Below are 27,844 nucleotides of genomic sequence, written 5' to 3'. Positions count from 1 at the left end.
GCCAAGTTGGATAGAAAAGTTACATCCTACATAACAAAAGCAGAGATGAGAGCAGAAGCCCTTGAACACGAATAACCCAGGAAAGGGTCATGCAGCAGAAGGGGAAGCCGCTCTTGTCCTTTGACCTCCTGTGGCTGCCGTGCTGGTGTGCCCTGTCTTTATGAGGTGAACTCAGTGATGATCACGGCTCATTACGCATTCAGAGACAGGCATCTGTTCATATTTCCGTTTCCGTTTTTTTCTCCATTTATTCTGTTTTTTGTTTTTGTAAACAACTTTCTGATAGAACCCCCCATTTTAAACGATTGATTTATTCATGTATTTATTTATTTATTTATTTATTTATTTAATAATACATTTTGCCTGCAGAACTGCTGCTCACTCAATTGTTTGTTGCACCATTCTCTGCAAACTCTAGAGACTGTTGTGTGTGCATATCCCAGGATACTCAAACCACCCTGTCTGGCACCAACAATCATTCCATGGTCACTTAGATGACATTTCTTCTCCATTCTGACATTTGGTCTGAAAAACAGCTGAACCTCTTGACCATGTCTGCATACATTTAGGCATTCAGTTGCTGCCGCATGATTGGCTGATTAAAAGTGAAAATGACTGGACTTAGTATAAATGGATTTTGCTGAGCTGAAGAAGGTAATGCAGGCACATACTGTAAACAACACAAGGTCAGGATTTCACAGTGTGGATGGTTGCATCAGATTGTGTTTGTGCTTACACGAGGTTAGAGAGGGAACAGAATCCTGAAAGTAAACGTGATTTTTTAGGGAATCAATTTATGCCACAACTATGCACTGTGAAGGTGCTGGGTATGCCCCACCAATCCTTCAGGTGGCATACCTGTTGTCATAGTAACGGCATTGTGAAAACCTATGAGTGTTTATATGACAGCAATGTGTGTTATCGGTGTGCTGTCGTATAAGCATGCAGCTTCATTCTCCCTCTGTAAAAAAAGTAAAATCTTTTCTTGAATATTATGATTTTCCTGTACAATTAGATGCATAAAGTAGGCACAGTTGATAATTACTTTTACCTTTTACTTAACCTTGTTGTTTCTAAGCAGCGGATTTACTGCATAATTTATTGTAGGATTTTTTCTGTTAAAAAAAGAAAAACATAGCACCAACGTGTTGTTTTAATTATATGAACACTGTACATCGCTGGCCCTGCGAAAAGATCGCCAACCTGTCGTGGTCGTATTTCTGCCGCACCTCCCATTCCCACCCCAGGAAGTCATTTAGACCATGTAGCAAATGGATGGACGGATCTACATGGCTGTAGGGGAGTGAAATTGTCTATTTAAAAATGTCTTTATTTATTCCATTGAGAGAGGGCTTGTGTTGATTCAAGTATTCAGAGGGGTATTCAGTATCCTAATGACTGACTTGTCACTGTCAGATGCGCACTGTGTAAAGGCAACCACGTCCATTCAATCCAGACAGTGGGAGATCCGCTATCAGGCCTCGCTGTCAATCAGCCTGTGTCCTCTGGAGGTTTATCAGCTGCTGTCATTCAAATCTGCTGACAGCTTATGTGGTGGTAAACATTTTGTACTGTATAGAGTCCCTCTGTCAGAAAGTGCCGTGATACGCCATGCGTGCGCACTGCGAGTTGCTTTTAAACGGATTTTAAACGGTTGAGTATGTGCTCTGTATGCAGTTAATGTGTTTTATGCATCATAAGAATGAGCCAAAGAATAACATTCAAAGATAAAAAATTGTCATTTCAAAGCAAACTTATTTTGAGGATTTGTGTGGTACAATAGGCAGATTTATTCTTGCTTATTGGCTATGTGAATGATAGTCACAGCTGAAGGCGAAGAGAATTGCCGCTATTTTCTTTTTATGTTCAAATTAAATAGTCAGTTTTAATTAAGCGATGCAACAATATTTACAGAGAAATGTAAAAAAAAAAAAAGAATAATAATCCTTTTGATTCTGATTAAAATGCATGCATATTTGAGCCAAATCATTGTTGTGTTATTTAGCTTCTAATTATTTCCCACAGGTATTTCAGGCTAATATAGTCACAGTTCCAATGTTGAAATTACTGTAGGGTTGTATGGATTGCATGGATTGTATGCATTAAATGTGAAAATGTGGTATGGTAAACCTATAATACCATGATGGAAGGGAATTAGAGTAATCGTATTAAACCTAATTGTGACAGCAGCAATAAAGAAAATGTCATTTGTTCCCATAGGCAGTGTAGCTGCAAAATAGAGGCGATAAATGAGCTATTTAACTTAAAACATGGATGTCAAACTAATAACACATAAATATTAGTGCTAATGTGGTAATATGTACTGCTTAAGGATCAACAGGCCCACTGGTGCACCCAGAGACATTTGTCAAAGAAAACTGTCAAAGACCAAACTGTCCTGTGAAAGCAGTACTTCCACTATATGAAGTTTATTGAAAAATATTGCACGCATCCCAACCAATCAGAATTGAGTATTCAGCCAAGTGATTGGAAAGGCCTGATGTAAAATGTGTTGCGTGCTTGCGTGTATGTGTGTGTGTGTGTGTGTGTGTACTGTATGTGTGTCTCTGTGTGCTTGTGTTTGTTTATGCCTATGTGCATCTGTCTGTGAGTGAGTGTGTGTCTCTGTCAAAGAGTCATCAAGTCCAAGTGCAGTTCTTTTCAACATTTCTTTTTAAGAAATGACTTTCTTCAATTGACTGAAAATACCCAATTCTTTTATTTCAGTGATTAGATTGTTTTCCCCTTTCTCTTGACAGGATGGAATGGGTAATCTTCGAGTAAATAAAGAAGGAATAAGACTGGAAGGCATATCAGAATTTCTCCTCCCGCTGTATGTTAAGGAGATACAGTCAAGAAAGGTAAGCATATTATATAATTCCTTACATGGTAAGCTGTTCAAATATCCTTGTGCACCAAAACTCCGAACGGACCATTTTGATGTATCGACTTTTCAGTCGATGTCACAAGCAGTTCTTTATTTTAACCATCATTTGATATAGGACTTTGATTTGCCTGGTCATTCAATTTTGTATATGTTTTGCAATTACCTTGGAGTTAAAGATCAAGCATTAAGATGGCATTACAGACTCTGAGAGCAAATTAAGTCAACAGACATTTTATTTACCTCAGTTGGGTAATAAAAATGGTGAAAACATAAAGTAATGCAGGAATGGGTGCATTCAACCATTTCTTTCTGCGGAAACTTGACGTATAAGCTGCTACTGTATATCTGGCTGGTTCAAGTAGTGGAATTAGTGAAGTCAATATTTTGCCAAGATTAAGCAAACTGTGTCTTAGGAAAAATTATAAATTCCAAAACAACTCCGACAGAGTTTATATCAGCCCAATAGGGACTACATGTGCTCTATTAGTGTTAAAGGTAATTTGCTGTATCACTGAGTTCAGATGGTGAAAGTGTTTCAGTTATGTCAGGCAGGGGATATATTTGAAGTTTAATTAAATGTCTTAGTGAGGTTTCATCCAATAACAAAAGACAGTACTAGGTCACCATGATCCTGCTGCAGTTGGCTATATTTGATACAAGTCCTCTTTGGTGACCCCAGATGTGAGAAAGGAGACAGAATGTTCTAAGACAGACATTTTAATGTAGTTTTTCATGCTACTACATGCCTCTATTACACATGCTTATTGGATTCAGGACAGAGGATACCATGTAGTGAAACCAACAGACCAGGGTCACACATGTAATTGTTTAGGATTCAAATACTTTTCTGTGCTTGATTGATTTTGCCTGTTGCAATTGAGCTAACCAAGGGGATGAGAAAGCAGGGTTTGCACTTTTTGAGAGCATAGGTTCCAGTATTATAGTGTGTGGATGGTCCCTATGGCCTCTAGATTTTGGATGGTCCCCACAGTCTCTAGTTTGTGGATGGACCTCATGGTTTCAAGTTTGTGGATGGTCCTCATGGTCTTTAGTGTGTGGATGGCCCCTATGGTCTATAGTTTGTGGATGGTCCACACAGTCTCTAGTTTGTGGATGATCCCCATTGTCTCTGGAAATAGCAATTACAAATCAGTGCCTGACTCAGTTATTTCTTTATTTTTTTCAAGGTGTATCTGAGGGGTCAATCAATGGCTCGGGTTGCAGGTCTCCACTGACCTCATGTACCTAGTCCCGTAGAGTACCCTTCCTTAAGGCTTTGCCCCTGAGTTTCTGACCGAACTGCATGATGACACTTTCGCTGACTGTGAAGCGATCTCCAACCAGCTGGTCATTAAGTTCATCGAAAGTCTTCGAAGTCGTGGGTAATCCTGTGATCCATTGGCACACTGGGGCTGTCTTTCTGCACGAGGCCTTTATAATTGTCCCTCGTGGGAGGCAATAAGAATCGGTCTCTTGTGGGTGATGAAAGAACAGCTTTTGTTTTTCTGCCATCTTAGCCACATAAATCCCAGAAGGTGACAAATATTCAACAGCCTGGGATTTACGACTATTTTGTCTTAAACATATTTTTGACTTGCCCCGTGTATTAACATGAAATTCCAATGTACCAAACCTTATATTTTGGATATAGTACCTGCGCTAGCATTTAATGCTTTTGCAGTGCAATATTTCGATGAGTCATTAGAATACATCAGTAAAACCAATCAATGTCAATGAAAGCATTATATTATATGTGCAATATATTTAGGCAGGCAAACTAAGCTGGTCAGCAGCATGAATCTGCTGGGAGCAGAGAGCTATGCGAGAGAGAGCTTTGAGACCGGGAAAAGCTACTGAGCTGAAAAGTTGCAGTTTGGTTTGTTTTATTTGCCTTTCTAATTTTTGTTTTGTTGTTTTTAGTCTTGATCCCATGAGGGTGACGGCGGAAGACGTTTTGTTTTATTTGTAGAGTGGCTCTCTCTCTCTTCCCCGAAGACTGCGTATAAATAAAACGCAGGTGAAAACCAAATTCCTTGTTGCCTCCCTGTGTCCGTCTGTTCTGTCCACCCATGGGTTTGTCACAGCGTATGACATTGACCAAGATGTCACATGCTGTGAAACACCCCTAAGAGGATGGACGAGCTTGACACAGGGAGATATCGAAAGTCCAGTGTGCACCCACATTTTGTTCAGTTTCACAGGAAGGGAGAGAAAGCGGGAACTATTAAATAAACAAAAAGTCTTCTTCCTTCACCCTCATGGGACCGGGGTCAAAACAACAGACTAAAATAACAAAGGCAAACCAAACCAAACTGTAGCTTTTGCTCTTTGGCTTTTGCTTTGTGGCTTTTCTGCTCTGTTGCTTTCAGTCCCGTCTCTCTGAACAATGCTTTCCTGGTCTCAGACACCTACTGCGGGAAAGAGCACACATTTAACAGCCTGGACTAATTAGATTTCTTTATGTACAGTATTTAAGTACTTAAAGCTACAGTAAACAACTTTCAAGCAGTGATGTGCAGTTGATGAATGTTTTGTAGGACAATGGTAATACAGAAGCTCATATTGACAGTTTAAAGTAATGCTTATATATTTATAATATTAGTGGTTTGCAGAACTAATCTAACAAAAGACAATTCAACGAGATTAGTTGCTTTCTGCATTTACCAATCTACATCTCCGAGTTCCAAATTTTCATGAAGAAACCTTTTTACGGTTAATCTGTATCCTAGGAAACTATGTAGCGCTGATATCCATGAATAGCATTTCCCAATTAACATACTGTACATAGTTCAAATTCCAGTCATGATTATACCTGTAACACACATAGCAGCCTGTCAAAGCTTAATAATTGAGAAGGTAAGACAATTGCTATGATTAGTTCTAATCAAATTAGATCACTGCTATGTGTAGTACTAGTCAGTTACAGATGAATAAAATCTTGCATGTTTTAAGCAATTAACCTGGCAGTGAACAAGAAATAAAAAACATACTGCAATCTGCCACTGAATCATTTTCTGTCGCTATGATGTTTTGTCAGCTCAAAATAACATTACTTTTTATGCCACATTATAATGTGTAGGTATTCATTGTCAAGATAAAACAGCAAATGTGCTATGCCACAGATCATAATGTACTATACTATAATACGATTTTCACTTAGGCTCCTGTCCTGTGCAAATATGGATCTGAGATTATGGCATTTAAGAAGATTGTCCATTAAAGGGGGTAAAACGGAGAGAAGCTTATGTGGGTTGTGATTGATGGGCCGTTATTGTGAATGTCAAATTAAAGTGAAATATAGTCAATGTACATCGACTCTCTTGGCATTTTTTCATAAAAGGATTCGATATTCCAATTAATCAAATGCTAATGCATCCGTATCCATTGTTAATTTTTAGTTCTTCTTTTTAATGGAAATGAAAAGATGCATAAATAACATATCTTCAGGTGTGGCCTTGGGAATCCATACATTTCCATAAGTGGCCTTTTCGCCGCCAACATGACATCCATCTTTTTCAGCTCAGGTACAATAGCTGAGTGTGAAATGGAGGTCACTTACTCCTGGGGATTTGTATGCAAAATAAAGGTTGGATAGCTGCAGCGACTGAAGTGTTTCAACCGGATTAGACAAGGAGGACCTCAGCACAGGTATGGCCCAAGTTCAATTAATACTATTAACATTTAAACCCTTTCAAATGCATAAGATGAGAGCCTCTTCATCCTGAGACAATACTAATTTCATTCCTCTGTAGTTAAAATCTAACGCCTTCACTGCGTTTCATACACTGCTATTTTCATTGCAAAACCAATTTTTTAAGTAAAATATTTTAATTTGGCAAAAGGCTCAAAAGTTAAAAGTTTAAATGATTAGCCCTAGCACTAACATGGGCCCTACCTGTTCCCCTGTTCCTGTTCACAGGAATGAACTGTAGTCAAAGTCAAAAAGGCAAACTCAGTTACATATTTAAAATAGAAAAATTAGGTGTGATATGAATTTAGAAATGGTGCCGATAAGCATTGATTGGTTGTTGAACACCCCCCTTTGCAGGTCTTTCTGTGTCATTGCAATATTAATCATAGTTACTCAATTTAATTTCTTTTCTCAACACAAACTACTTCAGCCTGTCCTGTTCTCTGATACTTGTCTCTTATAGTGGATGTGCTTATAATCTAAATTTGTCCCAGACACGTTTTCCTTGACCTGTCCTACTCAAACAATCAATCACCTGTGTAAACAGAGGTAACGTACAGTCTGAGAGCTTCGGTCCAACTGTAGATTGCCTCCAAATAAGGGGAGGACAGTTGTGTCGGAAGATGAGGTCGAGCAGACCTTTACTGAGAGAATGTAATGGAAAGGGACACACTGACAGCAGGGTTGTGTGGCTTTATGGAGGTACAGAATAGTACCATTGCCAAGATGCTTATTTATGCATTCACAAGGATAAAAACCCCAGAGAAGTAACATCCTGTGCTTAGAGGGCCCAGTGAGGTATTAACATTAATTCTGCACTATATAAAGTGCTGAATTAAAACAAGTATGTAACTATAGATAAGCCAAGTAATTAAGCAATTTAGTAATTAAGTAATTAAGTAATTACTGCAGTCACAGTGCCTGAAAGCAGTAGTGTTTGAGTCATTTAGAGAGGCGTTAGAAGTGGGTCTGCGGAGAGGGAGGTGTTGAGGGAGAACACCAGATGGATAACGGCGATAGGAATGATTTGGTGAGACAGACAACATCAGCGAGGAGCCTTACCAAAAGGGATTTGAGTCTGGATTACTAATGTGCTGTCGAGGCTGAGGGACCAATGGGTGTTCAACGAAAAAGCGTTGGCCAGTGGATTACAACACAGCGGTGTCTTGTGAGAGACAGAGTGCACTTTCAGGTAGTTTAGGAGACTTAAACTTAAGCCAGCTGACTTGTGGGATAGGTTTGGGGATGTATAATTTTGAAGGGCTGAGCTGGAGATGTCGGGTGGACACTGAAGACTTAGCCTGAGAACGGGGTCCATGGTGTCTGTGAAAACATGTATAAAAGGTCATTAAACAGTCATGTAAGGGGCTAAATAAATCATGTGCAAGACCAAAAAATAGGTGATGGTGGCTCAGGTTATGAAGTTAGGGTTTTTTTATGTGTGTGTGTGTGTGCATTTGAACAAATCTATTGATGCAGGTAAATATTCATTGAGGCAAACCAACAACCTTGGACATATGTATGGGCTGTGGTAGAACTATGCAGTTGTACATGAAACTTTACATAAATAAATCAACAAACCAATAATCCAAAACCATGCATGTACAGATGCTGTGCAATAAAATGGCAGCATTTGTACATGAGGCAGAAGACCAATAAGTCTAAAAAATAAAATAATAAAAACCTAATAAAGTGCTCACTGAATGTATATTTCTTATTTTCCTGCTCTTGGTGAGTTATTCTCTCCAGTAATGCAATTTCATTCACCAGTGCTCATAATTTCTGGACAGTCAACAATGCTGGATTTAGCATGTCTCTTTATTTGTTTCATTTTTGCTGTTTCCGATCCTGAACACGTGTCTAACTGCTGTACACTGTCAAAATCCTGCATGCACTTCAGCCCTTCATTTACTATGAAGGACTATGAAATCAGTTCAGATACTGTTCTACAGCAAGGCAATCAATAAGGAGCACAAATTTATATCAAATTTGTATTTGCTATTCTACTCAAAAGCACTTGAGCGTGTGTCAAGTTGCTGTGTGTGGATAACACACAAAACATTTCCGAACAGGCATGCTGAAAAATATTTTGCTGTCTATTTTTTTTTTGCAGTTCAATGCAAATTTACCATAGTTTTTTACATTTATTTTCTGCCAACTGAGAGGAGTGCTTGTCTCACTTACTGTACAGTACATGTGCAGGAGGATCCCAAGTGCTGGACTTTTGTGTGTGAATTCTATTGTTTAGATTATTTATATTTTTACCTCGGCACAGCAAGGAGGTCCTGGGTTCGAATCCCCGTCGGCCGGGGCCTCTCTGTGCGGAGTTTGCATGTTCTCCCCGTGTCTGCGTGGGTTTCCTCCGGGGTACTCCAGTTTCCTCCCACAGTCCAAAGACATGCATGTTAGGCTGATTGGAGAGTCTAAATTGCCCATAGGTATGAGTGTGTGAGTGAATGGTGTGTGTGCCCTGTGATGGACTGGCGACCCGTCCAGGGTGTATTCCTGCCTTTCGCCCAATGTATGCTGGGATAGGCTCCAGCCCCCCTGCGACCCTGTTCAGGATAAGCGGGTTCAGATAATGGATGGATGGATGGATATTTTTACCTCTGATATTCTCTCTCAGTGCAACTTGCTTTTGTACTTTAATTTCCGGCTCTTCGTGGCCATAATATCAGTGTCTTTATCAGCCGTAAACCGGCTCCTGGTGGCCTGTGTCATTCTCATGAACCACCAATAATGCACTGGATATTACTGCTGATTAGAAGGCCACTGAATCCGTGCTGGCTTTTCAGTTCGACACAAACAATATATGCCCACTGACCCTGCATTCTTTGGCTCAAGTCAGTAGCTCAACAGCACCACTCAACAGTGTCTCTAGTTGTGTTCAGTGCATCTGGCCACGATGCGATAGTCCTTGTGTTTTCAGGTGAAATGCAGATACACTCCAAAAAAGATGGTGGCCATTTTACTTGCCCATATCTTAGATAATTGTAAATGCTTAGAGGAAACACATTTGTAAGGATCTGAATATTACAATGCATATGTTCACTTTTGAATTTAAAAGGAACGTCATTATTGTAAATCTGTGATTGAAATTGCTGTATAATTGCATAATACTGTAGAGGAAAATGTCAGACTAATAGTCAAGCATTAGTCTCCAGATAAAAAGGCCCCTTTGATGAATTCCTTTGATGATAATTATTTTTAATCGTAGAAATTAAATAAAAATTCTAAACATCCTCTTCTTCATTAACAAAACAGATTAATCATATTTTAGTGAACAAGTCTGCAGTATGCACACACCAAAAAGATATGAATAATATAGGCCGAATCACCTCTTCTCTCATGATTTGCTCTCAAATAGCACCAATCTATTAATTGTGAGATTGCCTGGGCCCTAAATCCGCAGGCTAATAATGGCGGATCCACAGTGTAAACACGGGCAGCTGTAGAAGTGTCCTTCAAATTGGACCATTTAAGAGGGACTCCATTAAGGAAAGTGCTAAGGCTGCTGTTTTTTCTTATAGGAATCATTGATCAAGATCCTTTTACTTTATTGGCCATTTTAAAGGAAACACAATGGAAGGAAAAGTATTCACTTCTTCGATTCAGTTTAGAAAAAGTAAATGGAGACTTAATAAAAAGCAGAATTTATGGAGTAGGTTATATGCATGTGTAATTAATGAATCTGTAATTGCAGATAGCTACAAGCAACAATTAGCAGGGTTCAGGCAAGGCAGTGAGAATGGAGAAAATGCATTAATGTACCTTGTAATTGAAGTGGCCATAGTGATATGTGGCTATTTTATGGTTAATAAGAGCAGAATATTTAGAGGGTTTTGCAAGTTCTGTCTCTTTCTCACAGGTTTTTAAGGAGCAATGCTAATTAGCCTCAGGGAAAAATTTAGGTCTTGCTCTCTCCATGACAGTAACACTTTACACACACTAGCACACACACACACACACACACACACCGACAAAGCAAACATAGTGGTTTAGAGTAGTATAGTATATTAACTCTAGTGTGTACAATATTTACTGATGATGCTCCTGTCGCAATAACAGTAGAATCATATATTACTGTACTAAGGAAACAATATGGTCTCAAGTGTCACATTAATCCTGTCACAATGACAGGACTGTTTATGACAGTCTATGGCAGGAGGCTTGCTGGGGTTATTGCATTCATTGAAACGATACAGGAGAAAGCATCCATTGAAAGACAGGTGCTCATGCATTTATGATTGATTTTACCCTCTCTGCATTGGAGGCTCTGTTTTGACCCCAGTTAGATTGTATTTTTAGTGAGCAGATTACAAACATGACAATGTCATGTCAAGATCAAAAGAGAGAAGTTGACTTAATTCAAGGCATAAGAATATAAGCAAAAACGGCCATTTGTTTGGGAACCAGGAACACTGGGGTGACATGGAGAACAATATGGAGTGTTGGAATACAGATAGACCTGCTTGCAGAAACATGGCAAGCCATTTATTTAGAGAGCTCAGTTACAGTTAATGGCGGCACGGATGGTGCAGTGGTTAACACCACCGCCTCACAGCAAGGAGGTCCTGGGTTCGAATCCCCGTCGGCCGGGGCCTCTCTGTGCGGAGTTTGCATGTTCTCCCCGTGTTTGCGTGGGTTTCCTCCAGGTACGCCGGTTTCCTCCCACAGTCCAAAGACATGCAGTTTAGGCTGATTGGAGAGTCTAAATTGCCCATAGGTATGAATGGTGTGTGTGCCCTGCGATGGACTGGCGACCTGTCCAGGGTGTATTCCTGCCTTTCGCCTAATGTATGCTGGGATAGGCTCCAGCCCCACTGCGACCCAGTTCAGGCAAGCGGGTTTGGATAATGAATGAATGAATTAATTAATTAATGAGTTACAGTTGACCTAATCATGAATGCTATAGAGCAGCGTGACTCAACTCCATGTCCTCCGGGCCGCAGAGTCTGCAGGCTTCTGCCTCAACCATGCGCTACAAAACCGCATGCTATGAAACCGCTTCAAAACCGCGCACCAGCAGATCACACTTTAACTGGATGAAAGCATAAACTGTTTCACAGTGTGTGCTCGTTATACCACATATTAAGATGAAAATCAGCACAAAATCGATATAAATCTGATAATATGCACTCATTAAACACAACTGCCAGCTTGCGTAATGGGATCCATATCCAGTTCAATGATCCTAGACTGGGCTAATAAGTAGGTGACTAAGAAGCCAGTAAGTAGTTCCATATTCATAGGCAATCGATGTTCAGTAAGTCTGAACACAGACTCAGAAAACAGAGTCAAAGATAAAATAATTTTGCAGGTATTACCCAGATGTCTAATGGTTTATGTTTAATGTCATTCAGCCAGGAGTTCCAAAAGAACATTTCCCTTTTCTTGTCTGAAAAGGCTAACTGAAGAAAGTGAGATGCAAGGAAGGTGCTGGAGAAATGTCTCGTGTCAGATGGATTTTCAGAACAGCCCCGTAAGAGCTGAAGCAGAAAATGTGGTCTGGTCACTATGGGAGCCCATCTCTCTGTGCGCCTGAGAGGACAGGGGAAAGAGGGCTTCTGCTCTTCTAATGATCAGGCCAATACGAACCATCCTTACGACATGAAACAACAACGCTGGAACAAACACAAACATCATCACCACCATTCACACCTGTACCAACATCATCACCACCATTCACACCTGTACAAACATCATCACCACCATTCACACCTGTGCCAACATCATCACCACCATTCACACCTGTGCCAACATCATTACCACCATTCCCACCTGTACAAACATCATCACCACCATTCACACCTGTACAAACATAATTACCTTACCTGAACACCTGACCTGGATATGGTATTCTTAGACCTGTATAGAATGACTTACTCACTCACTCATACTCCATCCTTAGTTTTCTGCGGACAGGGCAGGTCCAATTTCAAGATACACTTTTATCAGCTATCATCTGATATAACCAAGGCGGCCTTGTTAGTACAGTCTGCTGTGGTTGGTGGCAGTTTAGTATCAATGTTAGGGAACTAGGGATGGGATACTGATGTTTTTCATTTGATTCTCAGGTGGTGCATGTCCGTTGTACCATTAAGAGAAGTACTTAACCTGGATTGCTTCATTTAACATCCTGCTGTATAAGCATAATGTGAACTGTCCAAGATCCTCTAGGTACGAGTTTCTGCATTGTAAAACGTAAATCTCGTAAAGTGGAATGTTACCCTAATATGAGGACTTTCCAGCATTGTTGTAACGTTGTCTGCAGTATAATATACACTATTCACTGCACTAAGTATTTTCTAATATCAAAATTGTGTGTCCACGTTTCCTTTAAAATGGACCACAACCAAGAGCACTGTGGTTTTGGAAACCCTCTAAAATGTGCACCACTGTATTTCTAGACACCTCTAGTTTATATGTGTATGCATGCAGGGTGACTGCATAAAGGGCTGCACATATTCAGGGCCTCCGATCAGAAAGTCCTGACAAGGCCTGTTATGATGCCTCCTGTAGATGTGCACTGGATTGCAAATTTGGTGTTTCTGTCAGCAGCAAAGGGATGCGACTCCATGAGCACTAAAGTTACAGCAGGGATAAGGTGAATGAGATAGTGCTGACTTGTGTACAGTATTTCTGGCAGCTGGAACCAGTGGAGAATGGTACAGATTTAAAAGAGAGCCCAGCATTGCCTCGGTATGAGGATTCTGCTTCCTCCATGGATTGTTCTTTGCCCACTAAAGTTACTTGGGTTATGTGGGCCTGGTTTACCTGGTGTGTGTGAATGATATAATATATATAAAACAAAGATGGAAATGAGTGATGGACATAAAAAAATAGATGTTGCGACTGTGTAAATGTATTAATTTTGAATGAAATGTTATTTATAAACAGCAGTAATATAAACGCCATTTTGTGATGTATAGCAAACATTTTTGCATTTATATGAAATGAAAAAAAACGTTTGTGTACATCTATTTTCATTACAGTAGATATCTCTCACAGTAAGAACTCACTTTGAAATGACAAGATCCAGTTTTAATATTTAAAATGAGTGGAAAATCTCAGTGGATAAATGGATTGAGTTCAGTGCTGACAGTGATATCTCAGTGGGGGGCTGTGTTTAGCATGTCGACTCACATCAGTACATGTCAGCTGTCTCTGCCAGATGCTTCGTATTCCAGTGAAACATCATGAATATTTCCAGGCACAAGAGGGAATCATGCCTGAAACATTATATTTAGTGCCAAAGCAGGCAGGGATGAGGCCACCTTTCCCCGGGGTCCTACGTTCAGCCTTCTGTTCAGGGCAGATTTACCTACCGGAGTGTTTAACAGTGCAGTGACTGTCAGTCAGTCATTGTCCAAATCCACCTCAGGGTCCAAATGTGCCTCTCATTCTCAAACTCTGCCCCTCATTCTCAAACTCTGCTCCAGTTAATATGCCTGCAGTAAAATCCAGCTATGACCAACTTGACCAACTTGAAAATACAGCTCATAAGCTGGTATTGCTGGTTATGAGCTGGTGAACCAGCATGGTCAAGCTGGACATAAGCTGGTCTAGCTGGGTATGAGCTGGTCAACCGGCTAGTATTGGTAGCTTGTCTGAGCCAAAAAACATAGCTTGAGCTGGTTAAACTATATCAAACTGGGAGCTGTTCTGAACTTGACAACCAGCTACCAGCAAAACCTATCGTGAGCTGTTTTTATTTTAGATAACATAACAGTCTAACCCCATACAGACATTGGCTCTTTCCTATCCCCGGACAGTCCTGTACATTTCACATTCTCTCCTGATGCTCATCACTAAAAATTCTACCAAAACTGAGTTGAGGGTTGAAAATTGAGATGGAGGGCTGAGGTAGAGTAAGATGAATTTTGGGTTTCATGTTTCTAACGCGGTGCCCATTTATGGTTTGTACTCAGGGACTGACGGCTAAAACATCCACAAACCTGAACAATGTGTTACAGAATAAGCCTTTTCTCTATGACTCAAAGTTATTTTTTCATATGATGCTTAGAAGTATTGAATCAGAGAGTACCACTGCAGTGTAAAAGCAGGCAATCATGGACTGTACAGGGACTTGGCAAGGCACTGCATACATTACATGAAAGTATCTATAAATAGTGAGGTAGGGTAAAGAAGAATCTCCCTCATTGAAGTTAACTTGGAGTAAGTTTAGTCAGTTTGTGATTGCTGGCAGTCTAGATTCCGAGCATGAGTGATTATTGAATTCTGCAGGAGGGCGATGATGAAGGGGAGTGAAGATGAGAGGTAGGCTACTGCATTTCCTGATGAAGCAGAAATTGAGTAAACCGGATACGCAACTAGGTCGTTTGGTCCACTGAGGATATGCTTGTTTGCCTGATTTTACGTATCAGATTTGCGATAGCGATATGTTTGTTCTGTTGCATCAGCAAGGAGTGAAGGTGCTAGCTGTTAGCCTCACTGCAGTCAGTTTCCCTATTTCATTAGGTTCTCAAGGTTTGACATTTTTTCTACCACTACCATGCTATGAGAACCCCTTCCCTTCTCGGAAGTTAACACTGATGTTTACTTTTGAATTATTTAAAAATCACTCACTTCATTTTATGTCAAATATCTAGAGTCTCAGATCTTTTTCTATCTTTCCATCATGTTTGCTTTCTAGTCAGCAAATTCTACAGACTAGAATAAAACAGATAATTTGAGTACTCATTTCAGAATACCTCCCAGTTTTCTCCAGTTTAGTGAATCATTTTTTACTTATTCACAGACCATCACTATTGTCCTTCTTATTGCTTTTGTGTTCTTTAACTGTTTTTACTGTGTATGTTTGTATTCCCTGGTCTGTTGTTGTTAAAGAGAATGTGCTCAATCAACTCACCTGATTAAAAAAATTAATAAGTAAATAAAGAAATAGATGAACAATTTTAAACTGCAGAGCCTTTCACATAATCCCCCCTTTAATTCCAAGAATTTCCAATAATTATGTCTCCGAATTTTATCCGCAAATTACTGTACTTAACTCACAATTGAAATCAGAACCCTATATTTAATCATTTGTTCCCCATAATTACAAAATGGAATGCTCATTTGAATGAGTAATTTGAAGGTACGATTCATTAAATTGATGGCATGAATTGTGAAATTTCAGATCTGAGTTAATACATTGTGAATTAGCAATAAGATACAGATGAAGCACAGTTGAGCCAGTCGCACGCAGAGAAATAAATGTCTCTCAAAAATGATTGTCATTTTCAGTTGGCCATTGTTTCCGTATTTCTTTGGAAGAGATGACAGGCTGAAAACGTTTGGCTGTCAGCCATTTTCACATTTGAATAAAACCCCCAAAGTTCACTTAACCCTTCCGAAAATGTCCACTCTGGACCTGAAGTCTGAATCCTCTTAGCAGAGCCACATGTGAGGCAGGTGGAATGTGTTTCACACATTCAAGTCACCAACAGGGCTCCTGTTACTGGACAGAGCAGCTAATTGCCTGTATTCCAGGCCTTCTTCAGTCTTCATCAGGTTGGCCTGGTGAACAGACTTTACCACAAGTAACGTGTTGTTCGCTATGATGTAGTCAGAGGCTTAGACAAGAGGGTTTTCAGAATTCCAAAATTCAAAAGAAGTGACATCTGGAAGGAAATATTTTGTCAGAATTGATCAAAAGAAAACGCCTTGATGGGGACTCTGAATACACCAGGACATAAAAAAATGGAATGAAAACACATATTTTGATACAAATTTGTTCATGACTCTCATAACTGACATGATAAATTATTAAAAATATAAAAGGAGCTCATGCAATTAATTCAGTTAAACTGTATAATCAGTAGAACCCAGTAAAACATTTTGACAAATTACTTAAATGTTTTAACTTTAAATGTTAATTAAGTTGAACGTTTCAAAACCTCATTGGTCTGCTTGAAGTACTTTTCTAGTTCACCAGTAATGGTCTTCCACTCTTAAGGGCAGTAACCCAACCCGCGAATCAACTTTTCTTTTTGCTTGGCTCATGTTTTGATGAATTTACCTTGCTCGGCGTATTTCATTAACCACTGGAATCTTGTTAACTTACAGTTTCATTTACTGAAAAGGGAAACAATCATTGTGGACTTATGTAAACTTGCATTCAGATTTAAGTGAGCCTATTAAAGATAATCGTTTTTTAATTTGTCCCCTGGAAGATACTTTTCTCTTCTGCAACACGGATTCTCCGTAAAAAACCACCACGATTATGAAACTGTGTTTGTTAGTGGATAATATTATCACTTAGCAAGCTTTTATTGGATCTATATGCCATAAAGTCGGTAGAACGGCACCGTAATCATGACACAAGACTTGTCATTAGCAGCCGTGACAGCCTATCAGAGCTGGTGACAGGCTGTCAGCCTGCAGGTGTAAGTGAGCGTGGGATTGTCTCCCTGGTTAATTCACTGTGTGCTTGTACTGACAGGCTCCCGACAGGTGGGTGTATGGGGAAAAGGGGGTCCCACACAGGTTATATCAGCAGCAGGAGGAGAAGGGGCTCTTCAGGGTTTTGCCCCAGCTGGCTGGCTACACACTGTACCCCCCGAGTCTTCTCCAGTTCGTCCAGAGGAGAAGAATATCAGCGATCACCAGCAGGGACCCTGGGATTGGTTGCTGAAAGCACCTATTTGCCCATATTCCAAACACCTACTGTATTGCCCATATACACAAGCATCATATCACCGTCAAAATACCTGCAGGAGATTTCACAATGCTGTGTTAAATGTAACCATTACTTTTCATTAGTTGATGCATCCGTTAACAACTAACTAACATGATATTTATGAACTTGTAACTAATTAGTTAACCATTAATAAATGCATTACCTGACTTTATCATTCCAATATCAATTGGCAATCACTAATGTAGTTAATTAATTATGTACAAATACATCAACAGAGCGGTACAGATTAATTTCTAGTAAGTTTTTAGTAGTAAGTTAACGACTACATTAGTTCATGCCAATTTATGGAACCTTATTGTAAAGTGTGACTGATTATTATTTCACTGTGTCTAAAAATAAAATACTGTAGGTGAATGGATAATTTTAAAATAGAATGTTTGCATGTAATACCTTGCATTTGGCAAAATCCTCTTCACACAATTTTTTTTAAATTATCTTTTCATGCTTGTAGCAAACATTGCCATTATATTGTAAATGGTTGTTTATATGTCTAAACAGGACAAGAAAATGGAGTGGCCATAGCCCACAGATCGCTTCACATATTTATAGATGTATAATACCTCATTATTGTATTTGAACTGTTAGAAAAAAGTGTTGGATGAAAATTCAGACTTGGCAGGCATGCAGAGAGCTATTTTGAGATGGAACGCATGTGCAAAGATGAAGTCGATTCTCAGAGCAGAGTGAAAAGAAACCTTGATGATTTTATCACAAAGGGTTAGTCATTAACTTCAGCTCTTCATATGCTGCATTTATTTTTATTTCACCAACCAACTTGGATTATACATTTTTATCATCACAATTTGGTTTTAAGAGCACCAGTTGGCTTTCTCATTGGTGTGGTTATTTGCGTTACTGTCACCTTCCTGTCAGCTTTAACCAGGCTGGCCCTTCTCCTTTCACCTCTCTCATTAAGAACGCATTTTTGCCTGCATAACAGTTTTTTTTTTGTTGTTGCTGTTGTTTTTCACACCATTCTCTGCAAATTCTAGACTGTTGTGCATGAAAATCCCAGCAGATCAGCAGTTTCTGAGATACTCAAACCACCTTGTCTGGCACTAACAATTATTCCACGGTCAAAGTCACTGAGATCATATTTCTTGCCCATTCTGACATTTGGTCTGAAAAAACATCTGAACCTCTTGACCATGTCTGCATGCTTTTATGAATTTAGTTTCTGCCACATGATTGACTGATTAAATCTTTAACAAGCTACTGTACAGGTAAACCTAATAAAGTGCTCAGTGAGTGTATAGTCATTGTGTTTGATGTCAAATGGTGCTATGTTGTACAGGTGGAACTTACATACAGTGTATTACTGATGTTAAATTACTTGTTATTAAATAATTAAAATAATACATTTTTATAAGTCATAATTATAATAACAATGATTATTCTCTTGGCAAATAAACCTTAATTTGTGTGAAATAAAGTTTATCTTGAACTAAATAATCACTGTTATATATTTAAAGATGCTGAGGATTGCTTTGAAATGTCATTGGCTTTGCAATCCACTCCCAGTAGGCCCTTGTTCTTGACCCACACAGCTTCTGCCATTTATTCTTATTCTTCTCATTCATGATCATGCTAATATGCTAACATTTACCACTGTTGCTTATTAGAGCTCACCTCATCTGCTCATTTTAATATTGTGAATTTCACCGAAAGCCTAAAAATCTGACTTTCGTCTATGAGTTAAATGTGTTTGTGAATAAAACAGAACAAGACAATGCCATTAACACACAAAACAAAACAAAAATGTCTAGATTAATCAAAAGATTTCTGGCATTCAGAATTGTGTGCGGTGCATATTTTAAATGTCGCTGGAGAAATCAGCAGATCTTAAAATAGACCAAAGCAGGTGTGATATATTATTTCCTCCATAAAGGTTTTACCTGGTTTAATAAACAGGGTAACAGGGATAATGAACAGCAGGTGTGCAGGTGTTAAAAGAAAGGCACTGTTTTCATTGATATTCCTGTCGATGGCTTGTGCTCTTTTTCCTTTTTAATTCACCCCAATGCAGCTGCGTTTGCAGGGACTAATCCAGGGCAAATAAACTACTGGCTGCGTCTGTATTATCTTTTTCATTACAAATAAACATAATGAATAGCTTTCCAGGGGGTAAAATCAATACACAAACAAAACACAACTGATGAAATAAATACATGGATGGGAATAACTAGTGGTGCATTCAGATTATTATGCTTCATGAGTGATATTTTGGTGCTTTTTTATTGCGCATTTCTATTTTTTGAAAATGACATGCAGCTGAATCATTTTTATTATGGTAATTTCACTAGCATTGGTCTCAGTAGTCTGTGCTATTGTAAAGAATATATTTTCACAAGGACTGTATAGATCTTTCCTGTAAATACTGTACAGTGGGGAAGTGGGAATAATAACCCTGGGGAATTACTATATGTGAAGAAAAATATTCCATAACAATGTTGGTATGTTATGATTTTTGTACTGTAAGAATGTTCTGCAGTCTTTGAAAGGAAAGGTTTCCTTGTTGTGGACATGAAAGAACTGCAGCATAACATACACACACACACACTCACACACACACACACTAAGTCTGTAAGGTCTGTAATGGTACTAATAACAGGTTCGGCTAATACAGATGGACAGACTGTCAATGCATTTGTAATAGTTGTGCCGGTATTTCATTGCCAATTCACCTGTCAAATTATTTGCGGCAATTTTGATTCCAATAAATGAAAAATACATGAATATAGCATGTTTCAGCTTCTCCTCGTTGTGCAGCTTCCAGCTACCAACTGTACTGCATGTACTCTATGAAATGTACTGTTTAAAGGGGGAAATGGATCACTGTTTTTAAATAAATGTACTGTTTAAAGGGGGAAATGGATCACTGTTTTTAAATAAATGTACTGTTTAAAGGGGGAAATGGATCACTGTTTTTAAGTAAATGTTTACACCCTACCTATGGTGCAGTGCATCCCATTTCTATGCATTTTATAGAGTGACAGTTGATTTCAGCTGAAGGTGCATGTACACCTGTCTGTCTGTCTCCCGTGGTACGGAGGGCAGACTGGCTCAGTATGGGAGAAGAAGGCCCTGCCACAACACCCACAGCAGCAACTGATGCAATGCACAGGAACACAGGAAAAATGGTTTCACAAGCAGCCATGATATTGTATTTAATGAATTTTCTTATCTCACTACTTTCCTCCTTCTCTCTTTCTCTATCTCTATGTCTCTCTCTCTTCTCTCTCTCTCCTCTCTCTCCTCTCTCTGTCTCACTCTCACTCTCTCTCTGTCTCTCTCTCTCTCTCTCTCTCTCTCTCTCTCTCTCTCTCCAGGACAGTGCACTAATCTTGCAGTCTGATAGGAATGTGACCGTGAATGCCAGGAATGGCCTTGGGCAGCTAACAGGACAGCTCACTGTGGGTGAGTACATTGTGAGACATACTGAAAATAATCATGGATGGGTGAGGCAGGGGTGGGTTATCACAAAGGTCAAGAACTATTTCAAACATATGAGTGAGAATTCGGACCTTAATTAAAAGTGTTAAATAGTATCTAACACCGTATGAAGCCTGGTCTCGAAAATCCCCAGTGTTTCTGCCTCCGCTACAAGCTATGACCACTCGCTGCGTGAAAAAAAACGTCCTAATATATGCTTGTGTTTGTGCACGTGATATGTGTGTACGTGTGTGTGTGTGTGTTTGTGAGCACGCCCACGTGTGCCAACTACAGATGTTTATTTAGGTCGCTGGCGGGGGATTTCCAGGGCTCCGGGCCGCTCCCTGGCACACAGCTGCCATGGCACGCCACGCTGGGTGGGCTTCAGGGGCGAGCCCCGGGGCCGAGCGCAGCTGCCCCCCCCCCCCCCCCACCCCCACTGCGCCGCGCAGTCACCGGGGAGGTCTGCCACACAGTGCTGAACCTTTATCCAGCATCCCATTTACATACGCTTTAATTAACGTTCATAATTACACTCCTCTGTCTTACCAGAACTGAAAAGACACTTTTTCGTCCCTAAATACTCAACTGAAAGTATGACGCAGCGTTACATTAGAGCAGCGCACCAAAATGGCGGTATTCGCCTGCATTCCAGCCCAGTGGGGATCTGTCTCAGATGTAATAGGCAAATGCTGTGTCAGTTTAAGTTAATTATTAAACAGTGAATTAATATATTTATTATAGACCCCTATTAAACAATGGTTAAGTTGCTTTTTCACGGGTACACAAAACAGAAGTGGATTAGAAAAATTGCCCAAGGTATTAAGAATCATATTTATGAGCAGTAATGTTTGACATTCGCAGCAGATAATGTCTTTGAGTGGGTTACTAAATGATATGAAATTATCGATGGGCACTGGGGCTATAACCAGTTCTTAAATGTGCAAGACAACTTTATTGTTGGTGCTATGTCTCAGCCAACATCTCATTAATTTGAAAAAAGAGACTGTCAGCAGCTGTTTGAACTGGGAACATAAAAATGAAAAGTGAACTTGTTCTATTATATTACACTAACTTCAATAAGGTGATGAACTGTATAAGCAGTAATCTAGTCATTGGTTGGCATAAAACTGGAGGAATATATTTTTTGCAGTGAACATGTCCATCTCAGGCAAATGCTGGGCAGGCTTTTACCCGTTTTTAAAAATATTTTTATATGTAATGGCAGATATTGTTACCGTGACAACGCAGAACAGATGGAATCTTTTTGACCCTTAGCTTGAAAATGTTCCAGGACCGCTAGTTATTTTAGTTTTGAGCAAGGCCAAAATTAAAAGTAAAGAAAATTTTGTTCACTTTGCCAGAGTTCTTGCATCATGTGAATTAGATGCCAGATGATAGTCCTATGGCCATGTTCAAGCACACCAAACCTGTGGCATGTTGCCTTCGAGTTGTTTGTGTTTTTGCTGAATTTCTGCAGAAATGCTCGACCTTGGAGCCCTCCTAGACATGAAAGAGGTCAGCTTCCCCCCACTCTTTCCCTCCGAGCAAGCTGTTGGTTCGTTTACCCTTTACAACACGGTCTTCCCACTGTGCGGAAACTGTTTTAACAAAAAGAGAAAAGTGAACACTATTACATTCTACACTCTAAGCATTTATCCACAGCGAAGAATGCACATTCCAGTCTTTAGATACAGTTGAAGCTGAAGGAGACTGAAGGAGATTTAATTAATAGTGCTATAGCTTACCTATGTCAATCTGCAAAAGCTTTTGTTGGATATGCATTTTTTTTCCATCAAATTTTTCAATATAGTGGCAGTAAAGGAATAGCTCACCAGAATGAACACATTTTGTATTAAACAGGATTTGGGAGACATGTTAGGTAGTCACTCTAGTTACTGTAGCTACAGTACGTTCTACCTACACACTTCCTTAGTCAGGGCAGTGTTATCCATAGTGTTGCTCTTCTGTACTATATTTTGAATCTTGCACGTTCTCGAACAGCTGTCTTCACTCATCAACTTTAGATGGTCAAGCTATTGGTATGATAGCCAAGTTGGACAGGGCTGATGTACCAGACAGCCGAAGCTGAACTGGTGTAAGCGTAACTTATGATACACGTTGCAATGATGTAATGGGGTGAGATAAATAATTGAACATAGTCTACATTAATAAATAAATAATAAAAACAGATAGTTGAACAGTAGTAATTGACAGTGTAGCTCAATAGAAAATATTGAATAACGGAAAAAAAACACCACAATTTACCGCACTGAATGGTAGTTATAGTTATATATTAAATGTTGAAATATTATATTCAGAGGCACATATTGTATATTCATGTAGATATAATGATCAAAAACATAAAACTTTCCTAATTAAATTATTCAACGCCGAGTGAGACGGTGTGCAGCGATGGTCGAGTTTCACTGGTCGACTGCAATTACGCGTCACAAGCTCCGCTCTGCTGCTTCTCTCATTCATTTTTTAACATGGTCAATATCATCAACATCAGCATTCTGCCTCCACAGCCAGCTGGGGACGGATTACAGACGGCGATGCCTGCCTGCTTGTATGACTTTAAGGCAATATATACACACCCTCATCGTTACACACTGCAGATTCCTCACTTCATTTCAGGAACCGCATTTGCATTGCAATCACACAAACCATTCACTCCATTTTGTTTCTCATTTGAGAATAATAACACATTTTAAAGAAGGGAAATTGGTAAGACATGGTTGCGTACTTATCCACCCTGTGGTCGGCATAAATTATTTGGAGAGACATCCAGGCATACTCTTCGCCTCAGATCGTACTGTTTGACTCACATTCAAGCAAATTAATTCTTAATATTTTTAGACAATAAATAAACTCTCCTCAAATGGGTCTGCAAATAAACTTAGGCAGAATCGTTGAAGCGAGATATTTCTCCCCTCCCGTCTGATTAATGTGCGTGCTAAAAATGGGCCGATGCTTTTCATTTTATTAATGGCTGTAATCAAACTTAGATAAACAATTTATCTTTCACTGGTGATAAATCAGCGGGGTTTTACCTGAAGTGCTGCAGTGCTGTGTGGTGCCATGTTTGCCTTTATTTCTCACACGGGGGTGGCCCTGTTTAGGGCATCATTTATATTCACTATTTAAAGCTCTACACACCTGAAGCTCATTTTTACTTCATTATTAGGCAGCATTTCAAGGCATTGCAGCATCTATATTTTCTAAATGTAGTAATAGCATAGAATTATACACATACTTTATAATATAAACGTTCACACAATTTGCATGATTCCATAAATAGGCAAAGTGGCTTTTTAGTCATGTGACATCTTAATGTCTACATTTTGGTTTTATTCCTGGTCAGTTTTAGAGAGTCATTTGCCATATACTATGATTGTATATGTGGTTCAATAAGATATTCTTAACATAGGTCTAACATGCACCATTCCTTATGAGAGACATTGCTAAAAGCTAAATTGTATCTAGCACTGTATCAAACCTGGTCTTGAAAACCCCCAGTGTTTCTGCTTCTACTACATGTACTAGCAAGCTATTCCACACAGTGACCACTCGCTGTGTGAAAAAATACTTCCTAATATCTGTAGCTCTTGGTCTTGGCTATGTATCCTAGTAACCTGTTGGCCTTTTTTACTGCTACCACACCAACTAAAACCTGAAAGGCTTTGGTCAACTATTACCCCAAAGTCTTTTTTCATCTTGAACACTAAAAGCAATGGAGAAAAAAAAAAAACATTCCAGATAAGCTAATCTACGAAGGGTTAATTGAAGAATGTATGCAGTACCAAATGCGTCCTCCGGGGGGGGGGGGGGCGTGCTGCCTCGATTTCCACCTGTTTTCTGCTGCAAGTACACAGTGCCAGAGGACAGCAAAACACACACACAGCTGGTGCAGACAGATTGCAGGCACCCTGTTGACCAGGACAGTCACTATTGCGTGATAAAGTGGGGAATAATCTGCCAGTGGAAGCCCTCCTTCCCTGGATGATGTCCTGACCAATCACAGTACATATCCCCTAGTACTCAGTCTACACTGACTAATGGATCTTTTCCGGTGGAGGGGTGGAAAGGATCTATGGAATGCATCCCTGGACCAATCAAATTTCACCCAGCTGTCAGGTCACACAGAAGCCTATAATCTCTTATTTGAACCACATTTACAGCATAATTTATTTGTTTAAAGTTTTATCTAATTCGTAATCATTTGGTTGCATTGCCAAATGTGTCCCAAATTAACCTGGTGAAATATGAAATCTGTAAATCATTCTGCCATTCACTCCCTGAAAAAAAATCAGCGTACAAAACAAATAAGATGGATTTGGCTCCAGATCTGAGTTTCAGTCAAAGCAGCCAATTATATTTGCATAAACACTCCCTGCAACATATATTTTCCTGTTTGAGGGCATTTTTGTACAATTTCTGAGATTCACAAATGAAATCAATCAGTCACATAATCGTAACGCTCCATGTTTGATTTCGAGGATAATTACTTTGATGGGGCATCTTTTCAGCTACAGGTATAATCATCTTGGACAGAAGCTCTCAATGAGCTGGTTTGCTCCTATGGCATCCTAGAAGGCGTTCTCTGGACTCTAAAGTATAGGCCTCGTCATTATTGATTTGGGATATACCCCTGACACACCCACCAAACGGGAGCAAACACACCTCAAAGGCTGTTGCAAAACATTACATCCAGTTGGCAGAAAACATATTGTTCAACCCAGAAACCATAGCAAAACTTAGCAAACGTTTTCTGACTGAACGTGTGACTGGCTTGTTCAGCTTGAAGGGGGAGAGACTCACTGGATATGTTATATTTTCTTTTCTTTTAAAAGCCCTTTCTTTTAAAGATATTTGTTAGACCTTTTGAGAATAATAAGTTTGCCAAAAGTAGAGTAATTGGGGACTTTTTGAGCCAAAAATGGAAATGTAGGGGGAAAAACAGTACTGCTGTCCAGGAGGGTGTTGTAAGTTTGAAACAGCTTTGTATTTAAAGTGAATTGCTTTGTTAGGAATGCTTTTTTTCATACCCTTTTATCTATAACAGGATTTAATTGCCATGGATCTTAAGTGGCTAAGATGCTTTTGGGTTATTTCCATCAGCTATTAAAATAAATTAATTAATGTAGCCATGTAGCCAAAGAGATCAGTAACTGCTTATTAAGAGAGACCACATTTATTTATTTTATCTAATTAATTTTTATAGACAGTAAAAAAATAAATAAAACATTGAAAATTGCAAACTATTAAATACACCTCTAAAAGCATGTGCACCCAGCACTCACCTAGAAAGGACCCCGCTGTTAATTTAATCAAAAACAAATGTAGCCCGTGATGGTTTTCAAAATATTGGAAACTCCACTTCTCTTAAACAAGCTACAGTAATGATCTTTGGAGCTTTTTTTAACTGGATATAATTTATTCATCATTGGAGTGTGACAGCCATGAGTACTGTTGCTGTTTGTCTCGTCAGTGGCACTGAGCAGGGCGAGGCTTTGGTTCTTCCTGGGGAAAGAGGCTGGGTTTGAGTTTGTGCTCCAGTTTCAACATGGTCTGCAATGCTGAAGTGATTCAGCTCCATTTTTCAGCTCCATGTTTCTTCTTCTCATTTTTGTGAGCATTTAAATTTCCCCAAAGGCAGTACTGTAGGCCTGCCAGCATCATTGAACCTCCATCATATGCTTTATTGGGAGACAGCTCAATTCATGCATTGTTATTATGTTATTAATTTTGAACTAATATTGCCATTAACAACTATTCACAATATTCATGTTTGTGTATTCAATTCAGTCAACCACTGTAATTTGGGCAACAATTTACTTGAGTAATGTACAGTAAAGCCTACATTATACTGCCAAAAGCATGACTGAATATCATCATGACATTGTATAGCCAGCCATGATAGTGTATTATATCTTATGACAGGTGCCATAAAACTGCTGGAATGTACACGATGCAGAAATCATCTTACGGTATTAATCATTTTACTTTGAAATTAACGTGAATAGTTACAGCCTTATTTTCATTTTTTGTGATGCTGTTATGATTTTTTTCATGAGCTGTCATTGCTGGTTATGATAGCATGAATTGTTAAACTAGAGAGTTTTATAATAGTGTGTATGTTTTGCTCAATCTTGTGTTTGTTTCCTCATTCCTATTTTTTAGTATGGTAATAATTCACTACATTTTACTCAACATCGTAATCTGAGTTTACGCCAGGTTGGTAGAATTGTTTGTGAGAGAATATTGAAGTGTATATTGTGACAGCTGTGACACAAAGGAAAGCAATTTCATATTTACCGTTTGGTTCCTGGTAATGTATTTTCAGGTCATGAAATTATGTTTTTATTCTGTGTGAGAAAGAAAGAATTCAGTTTTAAGGTAATCTATTTGATTTTTTTTCTGTGATAGATTTGATCTGATAAATGAAATCTTAGCCAACATGATAGTCAACTTGAATACCGTGGGTGTTATTTGATTGATGATTCTGGTGCCTGGATGCTTTGATCAGGAAATCAGGGCTGACATTTGTGACATGATTGTCTTAACCAAGGATGATGAAAGGAACCACTGAAAAAAAGGCATAATCTCCCAGTCTTTTTTGTGGAAGAATCTGTGCAGCAAATGCAACGATGTAGTAGGGAACAGCCCGTGTTATAATTGGCCACAGTGGTACGGTGACTTCAGGGAGACCCCAGCAACAGTGTCAATTGCAATAGCAAATGTATTTTGTGATTTCCTTCCTTCATAAGACATGTAGAACTGCATGTATCATGAATGTATTGCCTTTATATTTATAAAAAAAATTTATGGGCCAGCTTCACAGACCCAGATTAAGCAGAGTCCTCGACTAATCTCAATTTTGAATGGAGATTATCCATACAAAATTTAATTAATTTGTGTTCATGAAGCCAGCCCTTGTATTATTTTAGTCCTTTGGTGTTGGGGAAAATACGTTTCTAAAAGGCCTATTAGCCAGACAAACTTGTGAGTTAGTTGTGAAACTCAATGGCAGAGACTACACTTGGCACGGATATGAAGGGCTGCTGTGTTCCTATCTCTCAGCGTTTGCCCTGGATGTTTGCCGATGCTCTGTTGTTCCTGATTG

At 39.2% G+C, this 27,844-nt stretch overlaps 1 protein-coding gene across 3 annotated transcripts in view; it reads left to right on the top strand.

Moving 5' to 3' along the window:
• Positions 1-27,844, top strand: part of LOC133135414 (zeta-sarcoglycan-like) — a 149,820-nt gene that overhangs the window by 98,340 nt on the left and 23,636 nt on the right. For all 3 annotated transcript variants that reach the window (XM_061252396.1, XM_061252397.1, XM_061252398.1), the window contains exons 3-4: positions 2,760-2,861; positions 20,613-20,700. In XM_061252396.1, coding sequence (XP_061108380.1) covers positions 2,760-2,861; positions 20,613-20,700 — 190 coding nt within the window. The remainder of the gene's footprint in view (positions 1-2,759; positions 2,862-20,612; positions 20,701-27,844) is intronic.

The sequence above is a fragment of the Conger conger genome, chromosome 8 (genome assembly GCF_963514075.1).
Source record: "Conger conger chromosome 8, fConCon1.1, whole genome shotgun sequence".
NCBI lineage: Eukaryota > Metazoa > Chordata > Actinopteri > Anguilliformes > Congridae > Conger > Conger conger.
This window is presented reverse-complemented; position numbering and strand designations above follow the sequence as displayed.